This window comes from Camellia sinensis, chromosome 10 (genome assembly GCF_055761805.1).
Source record: "Camellia sinensis isolate YWXY chromosome 10, ASM5576180v1, whole genome shotgun sequence".
Lineage (NCBI taxonomy): Eukaryota > Viridiplantae > Streptophyta > Magnoliopsida > Ericales > Theaceae > Camellia > Camellia sinensis.
This window is the reverse complement of record NC_138970.1, coordinates 128,697,717-128,725,525: the sequence shown is the minus strand read 5'-3', so window position 1 is coordinate 128,725,525 and position 27,809 is coordinate 128,697,717. Positions and strand designations below refer to the sequence as shown.

The window sequence follows — 27,809 nt, the reverse complement described above, 5'->3', positions numbered from 1 at the left end:
ACTTTACACGGCATGCATTAGCATGTCGTGAAAATTTCTACTGGAAAAAATTTTAAATCAATTTTTTTATGGCATCTAAAAGTATGTCGTAAAAAAATATATTTTCATGGCATATAAAAATATGTCGTAAAATATTTGCACTTAAGACAACATATATTTTATGTCGTAAAATATTATAACTTTACACAACATGCATTAGCATGTCCTGAAAATTGCTACTAAAAAAAATTTCAATTATTGTGTTTGATTTTAATTTTCTAGATTCAATTGTTTGTATTTTTTTTTGTTTTTAGTAAATATTTTTAAAATTTTAAGTAATTTTTTTACTTTTTTAAATGCACTAACTTAGATGTATCTAAAAACTAAAATATTTGAAAAAAAATATTAAAAATTAATAAATACACAAAAATATGAAAATGTACTGAATTTTTATATATTTTTTTGTATTTTTAGTATTTAGTGAATTTTTTTTAAAAAAAAATTCACAAATATTATACTTTTTAAATATATTTATATTAGATATATCTAAAAATTAAAAAAATTATTGAAAATATCAAAAAAATTCAGTAAAAAAAATAAAAAATAAAAAATTTAATTTTTTAAAAATAATTTTTGAAAAATAAAACCAAACAAGCTAAATCCGATTTTTTTTGTTTTTAAATTTAAAAAAAAAAAAACTAACAATTTCCGACAAATCCCTCCTTTAACTCCGAGGCAAGACAATCTTCACCCATTCACAATCATTTTTTTTTTTTTTTTAAGAAAGAAAAAACTTCTCAGCACATTGGTGTAATTATTAGTATATGAAATGAAACTCTCTCCCCTCCTTCATTCATTCAGACTCCTTGTTATGTTAGCTAAGATCGATCAAAACGAACTTCTTTTTCTCTATCGTCGTCTCTGCGAACCCTAGCTTTTCACTCTCTCTGTGCTTCGATCAAAGCTCGCATTTTTAAACTTTGAGCATGGCTTCCGGATCATCGGGTCGTAACAACTCTGCTTCGAAAGGGTTTGATTTCGCCACCACCGATGACATTGTTTGCTCGTACGAGGACTACAACAATCAGGATAATTATAATGGAAGGCACTCCGATTCCGTGATCGGATCCAATTCTGCTAAGGTATTGTTCTCATATGCTCGCTATTTATTGGTTTGATTTCGAGTCGAAATTGTATTGTGTGATCGGTGGTTTAGGGTTTTTGGATTTTGATTTGGATTAGTGAAATTATACTTTCTGTTTCATTTACTTGAATGGAGAAAACTCTTGTTGAATAACAATTAACATGGTATACCGTGGTAAAATTGGATCCAATCGTGAAATCGGAGTGACTTCCATCAGAATTAACTTGATTTGTGATGGAAGATAGTATATGCCAGATTTCTGTTCATGGGGTTTGTTGTTCTGATATTTGTAGAGATAAATCTCTAGTCTAACAGCAAATTTTTTAGAACACAACCAAATTAATTAATCGTTCAATGAAAATTTTGAATTTGCTATTTTTTTTAGCAATCCTAAGTTAAATAGGTTTCTATGTTTGTTTCTTTCAAATTTCCTTATTTAAAGGGTTGCTTTTGAGAAAATATGATCCAAATGAACAAGAAAACAATCTGATCTCTGTCCAAAACAATGTGATATGATAAACAATATACAGAAATGCAATAATCAGCTTAAAACTTGTGGTAAATAGGCTTATATGTTTGTGGTTCAAATTTGTTACTTTCTGTATTAACATGAAAAAAATATGCTATAATTCATGCTTATGTTTATGCATACGTATTTGTTGATGTGGTTTATTTCCCCTTAAATCTAAGCGTGTGTTAGGTTGTTTCTTTGGTTGTTGTTACTAATATGTCTAAATTTATCATAACGTTTTTGGTTTTAATTCGACTATGACCTGTGTATGCATGTCATATTTGTGATTACCTTTGAAGAACAATGCAGTGGTCCAGAGAAAGGTGACTAGCTAGAATTTGGGCCTGGAGTTCTTCTCAAGGCCTCTCGTTTCAATGTATTCATGTAGGGTTAGGAATTAGTGGTACTCTATATAAATGATGTATGTATTCTTTGTTCAAATTAATTCAATCTAATATACAGGTTGTTTAGAAATCTTACATGGTATCAGAGCTTTGTGATTCCTGATTTCGTGTTGGCTAGGGTTACGCACACTCTGGTTCAACTTGTTCGTGATTCATCTGTTTGATCGCGTTCTCTCTTTCTCGATTATCTGGTACATGATCAAACTCCTTTGGTTCGATCTCTGTTCGTGACTTGGGTGACCCATCTGTTTCATCTGCAAGGGCTTCTTTTGGATGCCTCGTCTCGCGAGTGAGTCGTCTCAGTTGACCCATCGAACTGCTCATCTCAGTCTCAGTCGTCCTCGCGGCTCATCGTGTCTCCGTCTTGGTCGACTCTTGTGGTCGTCTCTCTGTGGTCGCCTTTCTGTGCTTCGTGACTCCTGGGGTCGTCTCTCTGTGGTCGGCTCTCTAGTAATCTGGTTCGTCTGCCTCTGTGCTTCGTGATCTCTGTCTGAGATCTTCGCGAGCTCCGTCTGAAATCAATCTCAGCTTCAGTCTCTCTCTCTCTCTCTGCTTCGCGATCGCTGTGCTTCAACTTGGGTATTTCCATTTAAAACCCTTATTCCTGTTTTGGCCCATTTATTAAGTTATTAGTATACTTTGATCCATTAATCTTTTATTACAATAATGGACCCTAAAATTCAAGCCATTAAATGTAAACTCAATGGTGGTAATTATGCCTATTGGGCCAGTGTTATGAAAAATTTTCTTCTTGGTCAAAAAAAATGGGGCTATGTTTCTGGTTCTGCTCCTCGCCCATCGGACCCAAAGGTAGAAGGGTATCTGTCTTCTTGTGACACTTGGGATTGTGATAATGCCCAAGTTCTTACCTGGTTTCACAACTCTGTGGATGACCGTATTGGAATGATGTTTTCCAAGTACAGTACTGCCAAGGAAGTGTGGGATTATTTACTCGGTGTTTATCAACAGTCCAATTTTGCCAAGCGGTATGAGTTGGAAACAACTATTCAGGGTGCTCGTCAGCGGGATCAAACTATTCAGGACTTTTATATTGAGATGACAGGTCTCTGGGATCAGTTGGCTCTTATGGAACCACCTAGTCTCAAGATATTAGACGCTTATATTGAGTTTCGGGAACAGGGTCGTTTAGTCCAGTTCTTAACAGCTCTCTCCCCTCAGTATGAGGCTATTCGAGGTGGCATCCTTCACCGATCTCCTCTTCCCTCTGTGGATGCTATTGTTCGTGAACTCCTCTCCGAGGAAACCCGTCTTAAGACGGCCAGTCAGACTTTGCCTCCTTCTGTGTTCTTGGCTCCTGCCAAGCCGCCCTTGTTATCGACCCCTCCTTCTCATCAACTTCAGGCCACTGCGAAACCCAAGAGAGGACCATTAGGGCTAGATGAGTGTGCTTTCTGCCATCAGAGGGGTCATTGGAAGAACAATTGTCCTAAAAAGGGACGTCAGCCTGCTCCGTCTTCTCAGACACAGTTCCGCGGTACTACTTCGAGTACTTTCCGACCTCCTGCTGCTTACACTGCATCTACTCCGGCTCCCGATCCTGACTTGGCTTCCCTAAGTGCTCAGGTTGCACAACTTCAGCATATCTTGTCCACCTCTCAGTCATCCCCATCTGCCTCCGCTCTTACCTCTCTTCATTCAGGTTTGCTTGGGTCCTCTTCAGGTATCTCTTCTTCTGTTTGGATTTTTGATTCTGGAGCCTCACATCATATGACTCCTCACCTTTCCTTACTCCAAAATTGTATTCCCCCACTCGTTCCTATTACTATTAATACTGCTAATGGATCTGGTATGTCTGTTTTATCTGTTGGGTCTGTCTTACCCTCTGCCATGTCTGCTGTTACTATTCCTTCTGTCTTTTATGTTCCTCAGTTATCTGTCAGTTTGTTATCTATCAGTCAACTTGATGCGTCTGGTTTTGATGTTATCTTTTCCTCTTCTGTCTGTTGTGTGCAGGATCGGGTGTCAAAGAAGCAGATTGGGATCGGCCGTAGAATTGGAGATCTCTATGTGGTTGAAAGCTTGCATCTCCCCTTATCCACCTCTCCAGCTGCACTTTCCTCGTTTCAATTAGATTCTCAGTCGAGTCAGTTTTACTTATGGCATTCTCGTCTTGGTCATTTGTCTGTTGACCGCTTACGGTCTTTAGCTCAGTCAGGATTGTTGGGTAAAGTTTCTCCTAGTCAAATTGATGAATGTCGGGGGTGTAAACTTGCTAAAATGTCAGCTTTACCTTTTAATAAAAGTACGTCTATTTCTGTTTCTCCTTTCTCTCTTGTGCATACTGATGTCTGGGGACCCTCTCCTGTTCTTACTAAAGGGGGTTCAGTATATTATGTGTCTTTTGTAGATGATTGCACCCGTTACACGTGGGTTTATCTTATGACTCATAAGTCTGACTTCTACCAAATATATCGTACTTTCCAGTCTATGGTCACTACACAGTTTGGATCTACTATTAAATTGTTGCGGTCTGACTTGGGTGGGGAATACTTTAAAACTGAATTCTGTGAATATTTGGCCAACTTGGGTACCATTCACCAAACTTCTTGTACTGATACACCTGCCCAAAATGGCCGAGCTGAGCGTAAACACCGTCATCTTCTTGAGACAGCTAGATCTCTTCTTCTCTCTGCCTCCGTTCCAGCTCCGTTTTGGGGTGAGGCAGTTCTTACTGCTGCTTTTCTTCTCAATCGTATGCCTACCCCTCTTCTTTCGGGTCGATCTCCTTATGAGGCTCTCTTTTCTCAACCTCCTAATTACTCCCTCCTTCGTGTATTTGGGTCTGCGTGTTTTGTCCTTTTACCCCGTAAAGATAGGACTAAACTTAGTGCCCGATCTGTCCTATGTGTTTTTTTGGGATATAGTCTCACTCAGAAAGGTTATCGCTGTTATGACCCTGTTTCTCGTCGCCTTTATGTCTCCCGCCATGTTGCCTTTCTCGAACGTCTATCTTACTTTCAGCTTCCTCCTCTCACCGCCCCAGTTTCCAAAGAGGATTTGGTTCATATTGATCCATTTCCTTCTGAGGTCCCATCTGATGAGTACATCTCCACAGTTCCTCCTGAGCTTATTCCATCTTCTCCTTCTGCTTCACCTCTGACTACTTCTCCTCCTTCGCCTCCTCCTTCGCCTTCTCCTTCTCTTTCTTCTTCTCCTCCGTTGTTAGTTTATTCTCGTCGCAAGGCTCCTCCTCTACAAGTTGTCTCTACCCCTGCTGCTGATCCTCCTGCTTCTGACGACTCTGATCCTGCTGCACACCGATATCCTCCTCGAGCGCGTCATCCTCCACAAAGGTTGGGTTGGTCTAATACTTGTTTTTCTGCTTCCTATCGTACCTTTTTGTCTGCTATTCACTCTTTTGCAGAACCTCAGTCTTACAAGGAGGCCTGTCAGGATCCTCATTGGGTTCAAGCTATGGAGGATGAGTTGTTTGCTCTACAGAAAACGAGTACTTGGGAGTTAGTTCCTTTACCTGTTGGTAAGAATCTAGTTGGTTGCAAATGGGTCTACAAAGTCAAGACTCATTCTGATGGCTCTCTTGAGCGCTACAAAGCTCGTCTGGTGGCCAAAGGTTTCTCCCAAGAGTATGGTATTGATTATGAGGAGACATTTGCTCCTGTTGCCAAGATGACTACTGTCCGTACTTTGATTTCTGTCGCTGCTGTTCGTTCTTGGCCCCTTTATCAGATGGATGTTAAGAATGCTTTTCTTAATGGCACTCTCACTGAGGAGGTTTACATGCGTCCTCCCCCTGGTCTTCACCATTCCTCTGGCCAAGTCTGTCGTCTTCGGCGTGCTCTATATGGTCTGAAGCAGTCTCCTCGTGCTTGGTATGATCGCTTTCAGACTGCTGTTACCGAGCTTGGGTTTCATCCTTCTGCTTCCGACTCTGCTTTATTTCTAAGACATACCTCGGCTGGTTTTGTTGCTCTCTTACTATATGTAGATGATATGATCATCACTGGCTCTGACTCTTCTGCTATCTCTGAGGTCAAGCAGCATCTCTTTCGCACCTTCGAAATGAAGGATCTGGGACCATTGCGGTATTTTCTTGGCATTGAGGTGGCTTCTTCTCCCAAGGGTTACTTTCTGTCCCAGGCTAAGTATGCTAACGAGGTTATCCATCGTGCCAGACTTACTGACACTAAGCTGTCTGATACCCCCATTGAACTTAATGTAAAGCTCAACACTACTGATGGGGTTCCTCTAGATGATCCTACGTTGTATCGCGAGCTTGTGGGTTGCTTAGTCTATCTGACCGTTACTCGCCCTGATCTTGCCTATGCTGTCCATGTGATTAGTCAGTTTGTTTCTGCCCCTCGCTCTACACATTGGGCTGCTTTGCTTCGGATTCTTCGTTATCTTCGCAGTACTATCTTTCAGGGCTTGCTGTTCTCTTCTACTTCTTCCTTAGATTTGGTGGCTTATGCTGATGCTGATTGGGCTGGTGATGTTAATGATCGTAAATCTACTTCTGGTTTCTGTATGTTTCTTGGTGATTCCCTAATTTCTTGGAAAAGCAAGAAACAGACTGTTGTTGCCCGTTCTACTGCCGAAGCTGAGTATCGTGCTATGGCTCATGCTACTGCTGAAATTGTCTGGCTTCGTCAGCTCTTATCTGAGTTGGGCGTCCCTCAATCTTCCCCAACCTCTCTCTATTGTGACAACCGAAGTGCTATTCAAATTGCTCATAATACTGTCTTCCATGAACGGACAAAACATATTGAGATTGATTGTCACTTCGTCCGTCAGCATCTGCAGTCTGGCTTTATCTCGCTTCCTTTTGTCTCTTCGGCTCTGCAACTTGCTGACTTCTTCACTAAGACTCACACCACTGCTCGGTTTCGGTTTTTTCTTGACAAACTCTCCGTGTTTTCTGCTAAAACACCTTGAGTTTGAGCGGGGGTGTGAGAATATGTGTTCTCCTCAGATTAGGAATCAGTGTCCTATGTTTATTAGACTTCTATATATCTCAGTAATGTATTCATGTAGGGTTAGGAATTAGTGGTACTCTATATAAATGATGTATGTATTCTTTGTTCAAATTAATTCAATCTAATATACAGGTTGTTTAGAAATCTTACACCGCGCACACACAAAACTATCTCAGTTTGCTTCAATACTGAATTTTGCTTCTTGTAGGATAGTGTTGGGCAGCAGACCTTGGTTATTTACTTGTAAAATGCAGTGGTTTCCAATTGGGTCACCCTAAAATCCATTTTATTTTTCACATGTTAGTAGTCTGAAAGTCTCTTCTCACTGCTCTGTGGATACCTTTACTATAGTTAATGGGGGTGTTTGGGAAGAAAAAAAATAGCCAAATTTAGGCTAAAAATCACAAAAAGACAAAATAGGCTAAAATAGCTAATAAGACAAAATATCACATCAAACCCATAATCATTTCACTTTTTCTCTCACAAACATCACATCCAACCACAAAAAAATCCAATCATCTTCCCAAACACAAAAATTTTAGCCTACTTAAAATAGTCAAAAACTAAAATAGCCTACTAAAATAGCCACTTCCCAAACGAGGCCAATGTCTGCTGGATTTGTATGTAAACCATTTTGTTTGTTGAGTTAGTGTTTACCATCCTCATATTGTTTACGCAAAATATTTTTAAAGTTAACATTAACATTGGTGGTTCAGTGCAAGCTTTCTTTCCTTCCTAGACTTGCCAAATTCCCCCAACCCAAAATGGGAAAATCACCAATCTAATTTTATGTGCATTGCTGTTGCCTGCTTCTGATCCTTGAGATTGAAACTCTTTAATGATGGCTACTGCAACCGTCTCTTTTGCTGGTCCACGTTATGCTCCAGAGGACCCCACTCTTCCCAAGCCTTGGAAAGGGCTAGTTGATTGTAAAACTGGTTATCTTTACTTCTGGAATCCGGAGACCAATGTCACTCGGTATGAGAAGCCCGCTGCCTCTTCACACACGGGCTCAGCTCCACCACAAAAGCTGTCTGCAGCACCTGTAAGTTCTTCGGTTCAAGTTGAACAATCTTCTCATGGACATTGTGACAGTATCTTCAACGATGATGACGATAGATATAATGGAGGTAGCAATAGTGGGTCTAAGCTTGATACAGGAACACGGAGTTATCAGGTCTGTGTTCTACTCATGTTTACAAGCTTTGCTTTTTTGTCTTTACAGTTTGTTCAGAGAGTCAACCAGTAGTGCTGCTATTGATGTCACTCAGGTTACCTTGTGAAATATCTAGACTTGTGAACCTATCAACCTGTTGGGAGGTTGGAAGTTGGATGATGATTCTTGATTTAGGCTTGTGTGCCCTGATTTTGCTTTGCTTGAGGTGTTGAACGGTGGTCATATATATATTCAAAAAAAAAAAAAAAAAATTCCAGTTGTTTATGGATAAATTTTACAGTACAGGACCTATGTTAGTGGACTATACTTGGATAAATTCTAATTTACTTCAGCACAGTTTTTAATAATGTATTAACATCTAAGTGGATAATATACTATTAGTTTAATAATTTTCGTTTCCTTTGCGTCCTCTCTTTGTTTGGTTGTTGTCTTCACCCTTTTTGATGAGGTGTATTTATTGCATCTGACTGTTTGAACACCCATAACTGGCTCAATTGACATTGTGCAGTGGCTTTTGGGAAGTGCTTGCGTGGATTGAGTGCTCTTAATATTGATGCACTTGGCTTCCATGAATATATCTAGTTGATTTTTTAAATGAATCAGTATAGAGCTGATTTACTGACACTAGGCAAGTGAACTAGGACGGGCTTTGATTTTGTTGAAATCATTGCTTGGGAAACTATGCACAAGAATTCAAAAGGGATTAGAAACTTTGTTCATAAAAGCATGGGTAACCATTACATTTGTGTCACCTCGATGACTATTAATGAGCTCTAGGTTGATGATGTTAGTACCTCAGACATCTTGTTCGTCTATTTCTTGAATTTATGCCAGTAATTTTAATTTAGTTTGACGTTTTGGACAGGATTTTGTTCTGTGATGAAAGCCAGGATACACCACACTATGAAGTCCTTGCCAAGTTTGGTTTTCAATTCTTGTTGTAATGAAAGTTCTAAATTTATCACATCATTTTTAGTTTTGCAATGGTTTGCAGTCACATCTACTTTTGAGACAGTTAAAATGTTGTGTTTGGTGCAAGTTATGAAAAACTTGCTTGGGAAAATATCGATTTTGGTAAACATGAAGTGTGTGTAGCTAAGAATTGAGGGGTTATCTTTAAATCTTTAATTTGCTTTGGTAGAATTTATGCATTAGTCCATGCTTCCACTTCCTTCTGTGATGGTTTGGTCCTATTCTTGTTGGCTTGCTAAACTAATTGCTCTTATTTTGCATTAGAGTGGGAAAGGTGGATCAGATCATTCTCAAAATGTTCCTAATGAGGAGATAGGCGTTGGACATGGAGGGTCTTCTGGCAGAGGTTATGGCTTTTGGCTGTTGGAAATGGCCCATCCGTCGAATCTTATTGCCGTCAGCATGAAATTACTATTAGTGTAAGCATCTAACAATATTTGTACATTAGGTTGCTTACTTATAATCTGCAATATTTTTGCTTCTTAGGCATTCCATTTGATTGAACATTGGGTTCTGTATTTTACTTTCAATATTTGAATCCTTGGGTCGTCGCTCATGATGCTTTCTTTGATGATTATGAAGACAGAAAGGTTCTCAAGTAGAACAATCTTGTTTTCAGTATAGAATATTACAATTAAATGTAGTTTATTAGTTTACAACAGTATGATTAATTAAGTTGCACCCCCAGACTTCGCTCGCTCTTTATTGGAATTCTTCTGGCTCATGCCTTTTACACTAGACATGCATTTGGGAAATTCCATGGTGTTTTAGGATCTCCTTCAATTTTCCACTATGTATTCCTTTATATTTTCGTTGTGCAGTTTATATTGTTGTAATGGATTAGGGTGTTTTTGTTTCAATTTTCATCAGGGAGATAATGTGCCCCTCCTTTAACATCATTTGAAGCTACTGGTTTTCCTTCAGAGCTTCTTCGAGAGGTATGAATTTCTTTCTATATTTGCGACTCTATATTGGCCAGAAGTCTATGCAAGTTTACTTTGATATGTGATCTTAGTGTTTTTTGTGAAAACTTCTGTGATTGCTGGAGGTCTGATGTGAAGCTTCAGGACTTATGTTCATTATTTTCCATCTTTACTTTTCGTCGCAGGTGCGATATTTGCTCCAAGGAGGAGCTAAATGTCGTACGCTGTGCTACCCCCTTACGAGGGGTTTGGAGTGGGATTGTGTACTGTAATTTGGTCAATGTTGCTTGCTTAATAGATTATATAATAAGAAATCATTTTACATGTTTTGTGTGAAACGTACTAACACTACAACAAAACTAACTATTTACGGCATCATGTTTACGGCATGCATCAAATGCATGTCATAGTTAGTACATTCTATGACATTTTTTTTTTCGCAAGCCGTTAATGTTTTGTCAATAATAGCATACATACCATGTAAGTCGTTAATTCATATATTTATGGCGTACAAAAGTATGTCGTAAAAAGTATATGGTTTCACGACTTACAAAAATATGTCGTAAAATATTTGTACTTAAGACGATATACATTTCATGTTGTAAAATATTATAACTTTACACGATATGCTAATGAATGTCGTGAAAACTTCTTTAAAAAAAAAAAAAAAATTCAATTCGATTTTTTTTGACATGCAAAAGTATGCCGTGAAAATAAATGTATATTTTCACGGCATACAAAAATGTCATAAAATATTTGCACTTAAGACAACATACATTTCATGTTGTAAAATATTAAATTTTATATTTTTTTTGAATTTAGCGATTTTTTTAGAAAATTAAAAAATATTTTCCTTCTAAGTATATGAAAATTATTTGAATTTAAGAATTAAAAAACTTATGCCACACTCCCTCTCATTTTAGATCCATACCTATTTTTGTCCCAAACCCTCTCATTCTCTAGAGAAATTATATTTTTATTATAAATAATAAAAACAAAATTCTAGATATTCTTAAATATTTATAAATTTTTTAGTGGATATGAGAAATTTTTATTTTTATTGCCAATAAACTAGAAATTGTAGTTATAATCTAGATTTTGTTTAATACAAAAATATTTTATAAACTTATATCACTATTTACATCATTCTCATACCTCCCTCTCTCTCTCTCTCTCTCTCTCTCCCCATCGGCATCTCACACAGACACACGAGCACCACCACTGACCACCACCAGCCATTGTTTCTCCAATTCAGAAACATGAACGCATCTCCGGCGGCAGATTTCTCGTTTGATACCGATTTCTTTGTGAGTTCAATTCATCGTCTCTCTCTACACTCTCTTTCTCTACATATATAAATCATTCGTATATAATTTCTAATTTGTTTGATTATTTTCTTAATTGATTATTTTCTCCATAAATCGTTTTCTAATTTCTGATTATTTTCTCAACTGATCTGTAGTTTAAATTACACAAATCCAGATCTCTCCTCTCATTCACCAAGTAACTAATTCGCACTTCGAGAGAGAGAAATGAGACAGCGATTTCATATTTGATCGAACATTGGTTTGGAGGAAATTGAAACCCTTAGATTTGTCTGAAATTGTTGTGTTTTGTTGCTTTGTTTCTGCATCGATTCACCGAACTGCATCATTCTCTCTTGTGGTTGAAGAAAACTCATTAACAAATTTTTAATTTAATTTTTTTTTGTCTTTTCAAATTCATAAAAATAAAGGGAAAATTATAAACATTAGAACAAGAGTTGAGTTTTTGAATGGGTTAATACCAGAAATAACAGGTTGAACACTGTTGAGGACCATGGTAATGGCAAGAAGGTAAATCAAATTGAGCAACAGCTTTTTGCATGTCTTTGCTCTCTGTGAGAATGACAGCAAAATGGTTTCTAGTAGTCATTATAATTGACATGAACAATATCCCTATTAGAAGAGACTCTGTCACTGTTACAAAGACTGAGTATTTTGCTGCCTTGGGATGTTTTGATCCTAGCTCATTTGAAACCCTAACACTGTCATGAAGGGAAAAAAAATTAAATAAATTGTTCAAAAGAAACCGAGAATGAAAATTAGATCAATACCTTGCAATGAAATTTGACAGGGAAAGTAAATGTGTCAAAAGAGAATCAATAAATGCGACATAAATTTTTTCACAAAAGTTCATAGAATGCGGCTAGGATATCCTACTATTGCATGCATTCTGGGTATTTTTTTTGAAAATTTTCATCAGTACTTAAAATTTTTTTCAAAAGATCGATACAACAAAAAATCGATACAACACAATGGAATTTGAAAGGGAAATAAAATATATATGTGAAGAGGAGAACAAAAAAAGGCTAGTGAGGGATACGAAATTTTTTTTTTTTTAAAGTATACATGTAGTCAGGATGAATGTAGTGTTTTAATCCAAGCTCGTTTGAGGCAGGATGAAAAATAAGTGCAACTCCATGGGGTAGGAGAAGATTTTATGAAGGGATTTTTTAGGATTCCAATGGCTAAAACTTTTCAACAAGATTCTGGATAATTCTAAATACACCCACAAAATTTCTCAATAAACCCATTCTATGAGACACAATTCCCCAAATAGTGGGTTTATTCAATATTGCCACTAATTACAAGTGTGAGCCCTATGAATAATAATACAGTGTAGAGATAGGAAGGGGGTAATACCAGGAAGGAGGTGAAGACAGCAAAGAAGGCCCCGAACCCAAGAATAACAGAGTATCCAACACCTTGATTTAAAACTACTTTCCCTCCAAAGAAACTGCTCTGTCTCACACAACTGTCCCCCGTGCTTGAGTAAATACTTGGCGGCGAACACAAACAGCGGACAATTTGGCAGAGAAGAAGCCATGAAGCCATTGCTCTTCTCCAACTTCAACTGTCAGAGTCTGGCACTCTGTTTGTGTGGGAATTTATATACACATAGAGGAACTGAATTGCTTTATTGTGACAGTATACACAATATGGTTCTAGTCGAACTATGAAAGTTTCTCTCGTTGCTTGCTATGAGAGGCATGCCTTGGATGGCATTGATGCTTTCAGTGGTCACTCTCTTGGGTTTGAATTATATATATAAATATGTATATGTGGCATGTCAATTATATATGTTTTGTCACACTTGAAAAATAGATTTTTTTTTATTGCCCAAATTAGGTTCTTTTACTTCTTAAAAAAGGAAAAATGTGTGCGCCTTGTATTTGTCCTACATTGGAGCAGATACTGCTTGAAGGTTAGACTCTTTTTTTTGGGTGTTTGGTCAGTTTGACCCTTAAAAAACCCGTGGGTGCCCTTTTCCTTCTCTGTTAAGAATACACGCTGATTTTTATGTTATTTTTGGTGGTTTTATGGTGTATTTGTATTTTTGCAGTTTTTGACTCTTGCTTTTCGACTGAAGTTTTGCCCAATGGGTTGTGTCAACTCTATTTGCATGAGATCATTACTGAATTACATGAAGCATTCCCTGAGTCATCCTTTGTCGCATTCAATTTCCGAGAAGGTGAGAAACGGAGCCAGTTTGCTGAAATTTGCTTCCTGATTTAAAAAAAAAACTCATCTTTTACTGGTTTTATAATAAGGATTTTCTTCCTGATTGAAAAAAAAAAAATTGATGAATCAAATATTTATGAAATTTATTCGACTTTCAAAATTTTGAATAACGAATCAAAGACTTATGAATGTGTTAGAGCATGTACATCAGTCTCAATAAATTTTGAGTCAAATTATAACTAAAAAACTACTTTTCTATTTTGGCTAGCATTTTTTGTATGTACACACTATATCAGATCTTCTATTCTAAAATTAAATTTTATAAAATATTTATTTTGTATTGTTAAAAAACAATCAAAGTAGTATAGGAGAAGTTAATTTTGTATTGTTATATATATGCAGTTTGATATTAAAAAAAAAATAAAACAATTGCGCCCAGTAGCAGTTTTCTGCCCAGACATCGAAAGTGTTTAGGATATATCTATACAGTTTCATATTCCTATAAAATAAAAAAAATAAAAAAAAAATTGTGCAGCAGCTGATTGTCTAGCAGGATGTCTGGCCGGATGACAGACAAGATGTCAGGTCAATAAATGATAAAATATTATATACCTTGTGAACAGTGTATCGTTACATGTAGTGATATACTATAGTAAAGTTAACCAAAAGCTAGTTTGGAATAATATGTTGAGACTAGTGGAGTAAGAATTTTATAATTTATTAACTATATTTAATCAAAATTTACATTGGTTGAGACTGATGTAGATGTTCTCAGATTATGATTTGTTAAACATTATATTTTCTAAATTGAGTCCAAAACTCATAAAATTTAAAATAATTTGAATTCAAATTAAAATTTTGAATTTAATTTATTAATTGGAAAATGAGTTAGCCCACCAAATTTTTTTTTCCCGCTCTCTTTCTCTTACATGAATGGTTTAGATCATTTTAGACGTCATAAAGATCTAAATTTGGGGGTCTTAATCATTATTGTTATTAATTTATCGCTTTCTCAAAAAAAATAAAAAATAAATAAAAAATTCGGGTGAAGCGGTTGATTTCTAGTCCAATTAGGACCATTAAGATGATTGGAGTCCTGCAGCTTTTATCTTCATGCACAGTAAAAGCATTCAAAAATAAATAAATTAATTAATTAATCAAATTTAAAAAATCAAATTATCATGATAATCCTAACTACATAATTTCATCATATGCTATATTTTTTAATTTATATTTGACACTCATTTTTTTACAATATGATGAAATTATTAGATTGATATGAAAATCATAATCACATAATTTTATTCTAATTATTCTTAAAAAAACAAGTAGTATATATTTAAAATAATTATTGTCATCTGTTTTTTCAAAAATAAATATAAGAATATTTATAATTACGATTATCCGATCAATCAATTTTTCGTTCTAGATGATCTACATAGAGAGGTAAAAGATGAAATAAAGATCCTCTATTTAAATCATTCTTGTTTTCTAAAACTTTTTTTTTTTTTTACCACAAAATGTGTAACTTTATTATAAAATTTCGTAATATTAATCACAAAATGTGTAAATTCGCCATAAATTAACATAACAAAAAAATATCATAATTAAGTTATAAACTTTTGTAATATCGATTACAAAATTTTAAATATTTTATTATAGCAATTTTAAATATTGATATTTTATTATATCAATTTTAAATACTTTTGTATAACTAATATTATACAATTTTATGATAAAATTATATATTTTGTGGTAGGGTATAGCATTTCCCTATCATGATACTAGAGACAATCATCATTGTTGTGATAAAGAGGGTGACTTTAAACAAAGGACATGAGAGGGTCCCAAGTTCATCTTAGTGGGCCCTTTTTGGATCCACAAAATCTGGACTGGGCGGGTTTAGTAACTGTGTTTCCAGAGAAAAACTTGTTGGATTGTAGAAAATTTACCAGAGTGATGATAAAACCCTAATTACGAACTGATATGTCCTGAGATGAAGATGAAATGAGATGAAGATGAACTCAAATGACGATGAATAGTGAAAATGGGTCAAAGAAATTTGTGAGGAAGGAATGGAAAAGATTTTCGCAGAAGATAATGAAACCCTAATATCGATAGTGAAGATGATTGTGAAACCCTAATTCTCCTGTTCTCTTGCTCGTGAAGATGGTTGGATGTTTGGAATGGAACTCAATCGTCGGAATCTAGTTGAGTGTTCTCAGTTGATTTGTGAAAGGTATTTTGGTCCAAGAAAGAATTAAAAATGCGTGCGTTCTAGTTGAGGGACCTGATGCATCATCCATTTTTTTGGTGTCCTTTATCCTCTAAATTATTGTTATTATTATTATTATTATTATTATTATTATTATTAAGGACTTTAAAAAAATTTCCTTTTTTTAAATTAATGATTTTAATTTGATGTACTTATTTATAAGCTCAATATTTAATAGGTTAATGAGTGAATAAAATCTAAATATTTAATTTACTGAAAGTGTCAATGTCATATAAATCATTATTCTCTGTAATCCAAACCCAAACATAAAATTGGACATTTTTAATTCTGTTTCGTGGACAGTGATTCTCTCAATTATGGTTTTAGATGTATTTGATTTTGTGATATGTCTTTCTACCCCTCTTAACTAAAATTAGGTATTTGTAAGTGATCTTTCAACTAGTTTTTCTAGACGTGTATGAGTGATTTTTCGATCACACTGCTCAACTCAGTATTCAACTGGAGAACACTGGCAGAATAGATGACACCTAGCTAACCTGTAACAGAAAGAGAAGATTCCGGCGGTGGTTCATCCACTCGGGGGCACTCCGACGATCAAGTCAGTATATCTCTCAAAGATAATCAAAAGTGCTTAACTCACTACACAGAATATAAATTGCGTACCTTAGATCCATGTCGGTGCCTCTCTTTTATTGTTACCTCAATCCTAATCCCAATAGAAGCCTGACTTCTATGGATTCCTCTTCAGTACTTACTTTGAACTCCTCAAGAGATAAAGATAAACTCTCTAAGAGCTTTATCCTTATCTGGGCTAAGTCTCTTCTTTATTTTAGGACTCTTGTCCCTTATCTCTTATCCGCTTATCTCGAATTTCGATATCTTCGGAGATAACCTCAGCCTAACCGAGATGACCTCGGCATAACGACCAGGACACGTGGCACCTCGGCTGACATGTCGACGTCACCTTGCCACGTGTTGGTACTCAAAAATATATCCCCACAACTGTCCCCTAGGTTCTATTACCTCGACATTCTGAGATGATGGAACCTATATCAGTACCTCATGCTAATTCATCGGGTTAATCCGAGATCATCATCGTAGGCTGACATGTCTTCTTAAAGATCAAGAATTTTGTGAGCTGTCGTGCACAAACAACTCAACTGTTTCAGCCACGCGTTTTCTTCTTACTGGATCGTACTTCGGACGTGCTTGTAGATCATTTTTGCGCCTGTATGCGCCGCTTGACGGATTCGTTTTTCTAGAATCATTAATTTCCTTTTTTGCCGCCGTTTCAAGTTTAATAAAAAACTCTTTTCTTTCCTCCGTCTTTTCACTTTACTCTTTCGCGTCTGAAGCTCTTTCTCTCTCTTTCTTGCTTTGCCCTTTGAAATCCTCCATTGCTCAAGCTTCCAAAGTTCTGCAACCACCGGCGTTTGCTTTCTTCGACTAGGTTCGTGCTGATTCTCCGGTCTGCCACCGCCGTCTGACCTCGGCAACGTTTAACACCGGCTTCGTTCTTCCTCTGGTAATACACTATTCCTTCTTATTTCAGTTTCTTAATTTGTTCTTGAACTTGCTGCCATTACTGCTTTGCTTAAACATTCGATCTTGTGAATCATACATTTGAATGTGTTTTTTCCACGATTTTGCCCTTGCCCATATCTTGAACACACGCACTGCTTCACCACTTCCCTGTACTTTTGCCACTGTTCTTGGCCCTATACTTCTTGTATTCTTTATGCTCTTGATAGACCATCTCTGTTCTTGATTCTGAAACTCCGTTTTTGTTTTCTGTTTTTTGTGTCTTTTCCAGATTCGTACCTTCAACTTTGTTTCCATAGACTTAGGTTTGGGATTTGTCTGTAGAACCCAGAATTTAGGGCAAAACTGAAACATCCTTTACAAATTTCTACACCAGCTCAAACCTAGGTTTTTGCTGAGGTCCCAATAACCCTTTTTGAAACATTTTTTTCCTGAAATCCAATACCTTTAGTTATCCCGATATCATGGGTATGTGGAAACATGGGTAGACACCCCCTCAAAGGTAGAATTTTTTAAGCAAGAGTTTGAAATCCCAGCCGAAGTCAATCTGAGGTTGGTTGGGGATGATGACTCCATCATGCCTACAGATAACTCCATGCCCTTCCCTGTGGTTGCCTTTATTGAGTGTGGACTTCGGTTTCCACTTGACCATTTTTTTCGTCAAATCCTTCACTTCTATAAGTTGAACCCAATGCAACTCGCCATCAATTCTTACCGAGTTATTACTAGTACCATAGCTTTAGTCAAACAAGAGAATGCTAGGATTACACTTGCCGATTTTCAGTACTGTTATACCATGTGTCGCCTTAGAAAAGACACGGACTATGTCTATTACCTCAAGCCGAGATCTACTGAATATAAAATCGTAGCCGACCTCCCAGACTCCAACAAAGGAGCTGGAGATGATGACTTCATCGTCTCAGGCTATTGGGAGTTTCAGCCAAACGATGACCTCCATCTTTGTCCCTCAAGCCGAACAGTTCTCGGGGAAGGAGCTGGTAAGGGCCACCCCTCATAAGTTTTCTTATCTTCTTGCATAAAGTTTTCAATATTTTGTTCTAATGTCTGTGCTGTTTTGCAGTTCTTCCTCAGCCTCCAAAGAACTTTCGTCAATCCTTCCTCCCCAGCAAGGATTTGAAGAAGCTACTAAACCTTCCGGTTCACAAACGGAAGGCGCCTTTGCTTCTCAACTTTATCCCAACATATAAGTCAGTTCTGCCCGACGTCCCTAAGAGGAAGAAGAAAAGCCTTTTTCCACCTTCCGCCACAACTCCACAGACTGCGTCCACATCTCGGACAGATCAAGGGTCAACTTCCGATCCAGCTGATCAGCCATCAACCTCGGCTCCATACTTGATTCCAATATCACAACGCCGCCGTCGACGCCGAACAGTCTCTACTGCCGAGATGGGTCGCCCAAAACCAATTGCAAAAGATCTTCTAGCCAGCATTCCAACCGACGTTGACGCTCAGCCAGTTCCAACCCAGCCTCCAAAGCCAAAAAGGATAAAAAAGGCTCAACCAAAGCCTACGGTAACTCAGACTGAGTCTGTGGATACTTTGCCGATCTCCAAGTTGGCTGAGAGTGACAAATCTCAACCCTCTGCTGGGAAGAGGCGTTCTGAAGCCCAGCAATCAGAATCCCCAAAATCAAAAAAGCCGAGGTCATCTTCTGCGATCACCTCGGGGTCTAAAAAGAATGATGTCCCCTGGGCTCCAAAAATTATTCTGAAAGATAAGCTAGTCATGGCTAACGACAGTGTTGACGACATCAACATCGGCGTAGCCCTCAGTATTGCTCTGCTCCTCCCCGGCGATCTTAATCGAAACGCCGAGATGAGCGAGTACGAAAACTACGCTTTGATGCTTCAACGTTCTGTTCAAGTAAATATCTTTCATCTGGTACTTTTTTCTTTCTTTCTCATACTTAGAAATTTTCTAATAACTTTTGTTTTGTGTTTTTTCAGGCTATCCAGCATGCCCATTCTTTCTCTATTCAATCTTTCGAAAATCGAGAGAAGTTGGCCGAGATGAAGAAGGAGTTCTCTGCTCTTCAAAAAGCCAACAGGAGTTTATAATCAAAGATGAAAAAGTTGGAGGACCAAGCCGAGGCTGCAATCAAAGCCCAAACTGACGCCGAAGAGAAGGCTGAATCTGCCGAAGCCATCAGAAAGGTTTCTGAGTCTCAAAGAAAAGAGGCCAAGGAGAAGACGGCCCAAGCCAAAAAAGAGCTTCAAGAAGCCTTGGCCGCCAAAGAGGCTGAAATCAAGGACGCCGACGAGAAGGCATATGCTCAAGGTATGGCCGACGTCACGGAGGCTTATGAAATTCAAGTGAAGCAGGCATGTAACAAGGGTTTCACCCATGGTTGGATGCCTCTTCTAAAGAAGCTTAATGTCCCCGAGGACTCGCTCTTCAGAAATGTCGACCTCATTCCTTTTCCATTCCCTCTAGCCCCAACTCCAACTCTAGCTCAATCTGTCAGTGACTCTGAATCTGAGGAGGAGGCCGAGGAGGAAGTTTTAGTGAGGAAATCAAAAGATGCTGCTAGGGCCAAGTCTCCTTCTCAGAATGAGCAAGTCCTAGACTTGACTGAAGATGAGAAAGGTGATGAGGTTCCCAGAGACGCTGCTCCTGAGAAGGTATTAGCCGATGTCACCATTGCCGATAAGAGCCTTGACGAAACTTTGCAAGAAATTGATGCTGAGCTTGCGGCAGAAAAGGCGGCCGAGGTGGCTTCTCAACAGCCTTCCGAGGTCCCAACCCAGCTCACTGCCGATGCTGAGAAATCTTAGTTTTCACGTCTTTTTATTTCTTGTATTTCGAATTTTCTTTTTGAGATAATGTAAGCTCTTTGTATGGCCGATGTGTCATCTTTTTGTTGAATGCTGATACAACTTTTCTTCACTGAATGCTTGTACTTTTGTCTTCTTTTGACTGCTTTTGTGTGATTTTATACTTAGAATATTCTGCATGTCTTTAACATACTTTTCCTTCTTTGTGCAATCTTCTCGGGGTGACACACCTCGGATAGCCAAACATCTTGGTTTAACTTAACTTGTAAACTTTTAACAAGTGTTGAACATCATATTGTTTTAACTCAACTTGTAAATTGTTACAAATTTCAACAAGTGTTTAAACAATAATCTGGGTTTAACTTCAACTTGTAAATTGTCCACAAATTTCAATAAGTGTTTAAACAATGATTTCAGTTTAACTTCAACTTGTAAATTGTCCACAAATTTCAACAAGTGTTAAATAATGATTTCGGTTTAACTCAACTTGTAAATTGTCTACAAATTTCAACAAGTGTTAAATAAGGATTTCGGTTTAACTTCAACTTGTAAATTGTTCACAAATTTTAACAAGTGTTTAAACAATGATTTCGGTTTAACTTCAACTTGTAAATTGTCCATAAATTTCAACAAGTGTTAAACAATGATTTCGGTTTAACTTAACTTGTAAATTGTTCACAAATTTCAACAAGTGTTAAACAATGATTTCAGTTTAACTTAACTTGTAAATTGTCTACAAATTTCAACAAGTGTTAAATAAGGATTTCGGTTTAACTTAACTTGTAAATTGTCCACAAATTTCAACAAGTGTTAAACATATTCTACTTTCTTCTTCTCTCTGCCCTCTAATGTGAACTTGAGTTTCACTTGAGTTCTCATTATGCATGTATTCTAGAGATAATGTCAAGTATTTTGAAAAGAGAACCAGTTGAATCTATATTTATTTACTTCGGCGAATGGCAAAGGAACAAAGAAATTCTAATGATAGAAAAATTTCAAATTACAAGTGTTCCAAGGTCTTGGCAACTCTTTGCCCTCATTATCTTCAAGCCGATATGCCCCATTACCCAGTACCGAGATGATTTTGTAGGGTCCTTCCCAATTTGGGCCAAGCTTGCCCTCTCTGGGATCCTTCTTGTTGCCGACGACTTTTCTTAGGACGAGGTCACTAATCTGAAATTATCTTGGATTGACTTTTTTGTTTTAAGCTTTTGCAAGTTGCTGCTGGTATGCTGCAAGCTGGATTGCAGCTTTCTCTCTTATTTCTTCTAAAAGATCCAGATCTCGGGTTAAGAGTACATCATTAGTCCCGTTCTCTACTCCCTGAGTTCTGATTCCTGGGATGCCGATATCCAGCGGAATGACTGCTTCTGTGCCATAAGCCATGGCGAAGGGGGATTCCCCTGTTGATCTTCTTGGCGTAGTCCGATATGCCCAGAGTACATTGGGCAATTTGTCTACCCACTTGCCTTTTGCTGCCTGCAGCCTCTTCTTTATTCCATCCAGAATTACTTTATTGGATGCTTCTGCTTGTCCATTGCTTTGTGGAAAGCTTGGGGTTGGAAAGTAGTTCTTGATCTTGAACTTTGCACAGAAGTTCTTGATTAGCTTACTGTCAAATTGAGTTCCATTGTCTGCAACAATTGCTCTTGGAATCCCAAACTTAGTGATAATGTTTTTACAAATGAAGTTCTTCACATCCACATCTCGGATCTTGGCAAGAGGTACAGCTTCTATCCATTTTGTGAAGTAGTCCGTTGCTACCAGCAAGTACTTTTTTTGTCCAGTTGCTTGGGGTAATTGCCCAACGAGATCCATGCCCCATTGGGCAAATGGCTAAGGACTGGATACAGGGTTCAGGTCAATAGCTGGCTGGTGTATCAAAGGTGCAAACCTTTGGCATTGTTCACATTTCTTCACGTAGGCTTTTGCATCTTTTTGCATGTAAGGCCACAAATATCCCTGGGTAATGGCCCTATGGACGAGTGATCTGCCCCCGGTGTGTCTTACACAAATTCCTTCATGAATTTCATATAAAAAATCTTCAACTTCTAAAGGATGTACGCACCTTAAAAGGGGTCCAGTGAAAGACCTTCTGTAGAGATGTCTTTCTGCTGTCAGACTGAATTTTGCTGACTTCAATATGATCTTGTGTGCCTCCTTGCGGTCATCTGGCAGCTTTCCTTTTTTTAGGAACGCAACAATTGCGTCCATCTAGCTTGGTCCCATGTCTACGCACATTGCTTCATGCTCTGTGGTTACTGGTTTAATGTTAAGGCCTGACAGGAAGTCAATCATTATTGTCCTTGCTTTTCCAGGTTGTACTGCACTAGCTAGGTTGGCCAACGCATCGGCGTGGCTGTTATCATCTCAGCTTAGCTGAAGTAGTCGGCAGTTCTAAAACAAGGCTGACAGTCTGATGACTTCCTTTGCGTAGGCCGACATTCGTTCATCTCGGGCTGCAAACTCGCCTGTTGTCTAGTCAACTATCAGTTGTGAATCACAAAAAACTATTACCTCATCTGCTTGCATTGCTGCTGCCAACTTCAGTCCAGCAATGAGTACTTCATACTTTGCTTCATTATTTGAGGCTTTGAACCCCAAACGAATTGACTGTTCTAGTACTTGCCCATCTGGGGATATCAATATTACTCCTGCCCCTGCTCCCTGTCAGTTTGAACTCCCATCAACGAACAGTCGAAATGAGTCGTCGATGTAAATGCTGCAGGGTCTGAGTTTTTCTTCTTTCTTTTGTTCTTTCGCCTTTGCTTGGGCTTCTCTTTGCTTGTCTGGACATCGTTCATCCTGGCTCAACGGAGCCCGATATTCGATGGATTCTGGCGTGAACTCTGCCACAAAGTCGGCCAAAACCTGGCCTTTAATTGCTGTCCTTGGCTTGTACTCCAGGTCATACTGGCCTAAGGTGACTGCCCACTTGACTATTCTTCCTGTCAGGTCTCCTTGTCGCAGTAAGGACTTCAAGGGGTGCTCTGTTAGTATCACAATTTTATGGGCCTGGAAGTAATGGTTCAACTTCTTTGAAGCCATTACTAAAGCTAGTGCCAATTTCTCTAAGGGTAGATACCTCATTTCTACGTCGGTTAGGGTTTTGCTTACATAGTAAACAGCCCTTTGCTCCCCTTTTTCTTCTCGGATTAGTATTGCACTTATCGCATGTTCTGAAATGGCTAAGTACAGGAACAGCTCCTCCCCAGGTTCTGGATTTGAAAGAACTGGAGCTGTGGTCAAGTACTTCTTCAGGTCGGCCAAAGCGGCTTCGCATTCTTCCGTCTGTAGGAAATCTATGGCTTTCTTCACCAAGTTGAAGAAAGGCCTGCACTTATCTGAGCTTCTGCTGATGAATCTGTTCAGGGCTGCGGCCCTTCCAGTTAGCATCTGTATCCATTTTGCCGACATCGGGCTCTTCAACTCCAGGATGCCCTTGATTTGATCTGGGCCGGCCTCGATGCCCCTTCTAGTCACCTGGTATCCTAAAAACTTACCAGATCTAACTCCAAATGCACACTTCGATGCATTGAGTCGGAGCCGATATGCTTTAAGGATTTCAAAGACTGTTTTTAGATCGGCAAGATGACCCTCAGGCTCCTTGGTCTTAACGACCATGTCATCGATGTAGACTTCTACTGTTCGGCCAATCAGGTGTTTGAACATTTTGGTTACCAGCCTTTGGTAAGTTGCTCCTGCGTTTTTCAATCCGAAAGGCATTACTCTGTAACAGTACAGTCCTTTTGGGGTGATGAACGCGGTCTTCTCTTCGTCTGGGGGGTACATGGCTATCTGGTGGTACCTCCTGTAGACGTCTAGGAAGCTCATTCTTCCATGCCCTGAAGTGGCATCTACTAGCTGGTCAATCTTGGGTAGAGGAAAGCTGTTTTTGGGACAGGCTTTGTTGAGGCTGGTGAAGTCTATGCAGACCCTCCATTTACCGTTCTTCTTTACCACCACTGTATTGGATAGCCATGTCGGGTAGTGTACTTCTCTAATGGCCCTAGCCTCCAGAAGTCTGTCTACTTCTTCCTCTACTGCTTCGACGCGCATCAACGTCGGTCTTCTGGCTCGTTGAATTACAGGTTTGGCCGACCTGTCAACATTTAGTTTGTGGCAAGTGACCTCAGGGTCAATGCCAGGCATTTCGTAAGGTGTCCAAGCGAACACCTCAATATTTGTTCTCAAAAAAGCTTCCAATTCTTTTTCCTCTTTTTCGGCTAAGCCCGAGTCGAGAAGGAAGAAGCGTTCTTCATCCCTATCCTGGACGAGGATTTTCTTCAGTGCCTCTTCGCTCTTCTCGGCCGGCTCCTTGCCGACGTCTTCTAGGACTTCCACGTCCTCATCTTCAATTTCTATCGTTTCTGGCTCTTGTATGCTGCAGATAGATTTCATTGCTGTCATGGAGCAATTCTTCACCTGCAGCTGATCGCCTCTGACTTCCTCTATCCCATGCTCTGTTGGGAATCGCAATAGTTAATGCAATGTTGAGGGAACTGCTCCCATTGCATGCAACCATGGCCTTCCCAAGATGATGTTGTAAGGGGAGGGTGTGTCGATGATGGTGAATTCTGTCTTGATCTTCCTGGTGCCAGCTTGCACCTCTAAGCTTACTGTTCCCAGTGGCCATGTCGGCGTTCCATTGAACCCAACCATTGGGCCATTGGATTGTTCCATATCATCTGGGTGAAGGCTGAGCTCCTTGTAACATCGGACGTACATGATGTCACAGGAGCTGCCTTGGTCAATCAGGATGCATTTCACTTGGCACTCCCCAACCTAGAGAGATACTACCAAGGCATCATTATGCGGATGTTGGACCATCTCTACGTCGGCTTCAGTAAAGGTTATCATTGGTCCCTGGCACTCTTCTGCCTGACGTCTTTTCTCCCCGACTTGGTAGACATGTTGTAGGTGTTTTACCTTCTAGGTCTCTCATCGAATTTCGTTTTCGTTAACCTTCGAGGGGATTACGTTGATTACCCGAGGTCCTACTGCCTGCGGCTGCTGTGTTGGGAGAGGTGGGGCTGCTGGCGCCTGAGGCAACCTTGCCCGTTCTTCCTTTGTCCTGGTCTCATCAGCAAGGTCTCTCAAATGTCCTTGTCTCACCAGGTCTTCCAAATGTGTTTTCAGGGCTCTACAACCCTGAGTTATATGCCCATCTTCATTGTGATAGGCACAATGTCTGCCAATGTTTCTTCCCATGAACTCTCCTGGAGTCCTCTCTGGCGTTCTAAAATAGGGCTGGTTCCGAATTTGATCCAGGACTTTGTAAATCGGGATTCAGAACACAGTTGTTACTGTCTGTGTGGCCTTCAGTTCTGCTTCTTATTTGCTCGATCCATTGTTACCTCGGCCTCGCTTCGGCGAGCCGTTTCCTTTCTCTTATTTTATCTCTTTAGCCCCGACGTGTCTTCTTCGGCTTTGGCATACTTCTCGATTCTTGCCAAAGACTTTCGTAGTGGACAGTTGTCTTTCAAGCCGTTCTTGAAAGATATGACTGCCACCTCTTGATTTCATTCGGGTATTCGATTGAACACTTCATAGTATCTTTTTGCATAGGCCCTAAGGCCTTCATCCTTGCTGATCTTCAGAGCCATCAATGCGTCCACCCTTAATGGCTGCAGCTTGTTTGTCACGAACTTGGCCACAAACATCTCGGCCAGGCCTTCTCAAGTCTTCACGCTTCCCTTTGGTAGTTTGTGAAACCAATCTGATGCAATCTCTCCGAAGGATGAGGGGAACACTTTGCAGAGCAACGGCTCGTTCCCACTATATAATGCCATTGAGTTCAAAGATAGTCCAACGTGGAAGTTGGGGTCTGACTTACCATCGTATATTTGAAATCTCGGTATACTGAATCTCTTCGGTGCCTCAAACCTGTCTAGTTCCACCGAGAATGGTGTCTTCGGCTTATCTGGGGAGGTTACTTCGGCGTAGGCATTCTGTTGCTTCCTCTTGAGGTAATCTCTTAAGTCTTCTTTGCTCGGTCAAGGAGCTCGGCTATCTCTTGCTTTCAGTCTTTTTGGTGCGCTACTTTCAGTTTCGTGGTAAGTTCTTTTTGACCTCTCTCCATGAGTTGTGTCGAAGCACAGTGTCTGCCCCTGAACATGCCGATGTCCTTTGGGGTCTGCCTCCTTTGTGCGGTGCGTCCTTCGTGATTCTTCTCTTCTTGACTCTTTTCGTCCGGCTTCCCTGGAAGGTCAGTGAGAGTATCTTTCGCTCTCGTTATGCTGAGGGGCTACGAGGATTGTTTTCTGCCCTCCCTTTTGGGTATTGGCCACTGGGATCGGCGTGTCCTGCAGCGGGAATGGTGGCTGCATGACATTATTTTGCATCATGAAATTGACGATCGACTGTAGGTCTGTCAATTTGTTTGCTATCTCTTTTACCTCTTCGTCCCTCCGTAGGCACCTATCCTTCCAAACCTGGAGGTCGTCCTCGTCGTAGTATCCACTTCGATCTGGTTTCTTTGGTGTGTCGCCAGTTTGGCCGACGTCTTTCACTCCGTGATTCTGGTCACGTGCGTTGCATTCGTCTCTTGTGATATCAAGGTCAATAGGTCTCCCACTCCTAGCATGAGTGTTGTCCCCAATCTTTTCCTTCTGTCCGTTACTGGCCATCTATTCTACTTTCTTTCCCACAGACGACGCCAAATTGTGTGAGTAATTTTCCGATCACACTGCCCAACTCAGTATTCAGCTGGAGAACACTGGCAGAATAGATGACACCTGGCTAACCTGTAACAGAAAGAGAAGATTCCGGCGGTGGTTCGTCCACCCGGGGGCACTCCAACGATCAAGTCAGTATATCTCTCAAAGATAATCAAAACTGCTTAACACACTACACAGAATATAAATTGCGTACCTTAGACGCATAGGAGTGCCTCTCTTTTATAGTTACCTCAATCCTAATCCCAATAGAAGCCTGACTTCTATGGATTCCTCTTCAGTACTTACTTTGGCCTCCTTAAGAGATAAAGATAAACTCTCTAAGAGTTTTATCCTTATCTGGGCTAAGTCTCTTTTTTATTCTAGGACTCTTGTCCCTTATCTCTTATCCGCTTATTTCGGATTTCGATATCTTCGGAGATAACCTCGGCCTAACTGAGATGACCTCGGCATAACGACCAGGACACGTGGCACCTCGGCTGACACGTTGACGTCACCTTGCCACGTGTTGGTACTCAAAAATATATCCCCACAAGACGTATTTGATTTTGTGAAATGTCTTCTCTACCTCCTCAGCTAAAATTAGGTATTCGTAAATCAATTTCCTTGAAAGTGACTTAATTTTAGGGTCAATTTCATTTTTATCCATTAATTTTTTTAAAAAAATTATAATTATCCCTAAATTATCAATTTCAATTATTTAGTTTTTAAAATTTCTAATTTTTACTCGTGTCGTGTAATTTGAGATAGTTGTCCAAATCAATAAATGTTAAAGCCTAATATGGTAGGCAAAAAAGCCATTTCAAAATTTAAACAATTTAAGTCAGGACACCAGGAATTCTTTCCTTGGTGTTCTTTCTTTTTTCTAATATAAGACTTGAGCGCATGAAAAAAGTGTGAAAAATATTTATAAAAAATAAAATATACAAATTTAAATGCGTTTGTTTGACATGAGTGGTAAAAAGAATAAGAAATTAAATAATTCAAATCC

General features: G+C 39.1%; 1 protein-coding gene across 5 annotated transcripts; it reads left to right on the top strand.

Moving 5' to 3' along the window:
* Positions 1 to 550: 550 nt before the first annotated feature.
* LOC145788813 (DEAD-box ATP-dependent RNA helicase 46-like) lies at positions 551 to 20,253 on the top strand. 5 transcript variants are annotated; one of them, XM_082892275.1, is made up of 6 exons: positions 560 to 1,121; positions 7,881 to 8,170; positions 9,407 to 9,561; positions 10,013 to 10,080; positions 13,450 to 19,230; positions 19,314 to 20,253. In XM_082892275.1, exon 6 carries the CDS (start codon positions 19,431 to 19,433, stop codon positions 20,139 to 20,141), a length of 711 nt encoding a protein of 236 aa, XP_082748401.1. In that variant the 5' UTR covers positions 560 to 1,121; positions 7,881 to 8,170; positions 9,407 to 9,561; positions 10,013 to 10,080; positions 13,450 to 19,230; positions 19,314 to 19,430; the 3' UTR covers positions 20,142 to 20,253. The 5 variants fall into 5 exon arrangements, with proteins under 5 accessions (XP_082748402.1, XP_082748401.1, XP_082748400.1 ...); XM_082892274.1 differs by having other exon boundaries at positions 562 to 1,121; positions 7,818 to 8,170; XM_082892276.1 differs by lacking the exon at positions 7,881 to 8,170 and having other exon boundaries at positions 551 to 1,121.
* Positions 20,254 to 27,809: the final 7,556 nt, after the last annotated feature.

Bases quoted from the DNA above. Each gene is read 5' to 3' on its own strand.
- LOC145788813 (XM_082892276.1), top strand. From the start codon at position 19,431: ATGAAAAAGTTGGAGGACCAAGCCGAGGCTGCAATCAAAGCCCAAACT.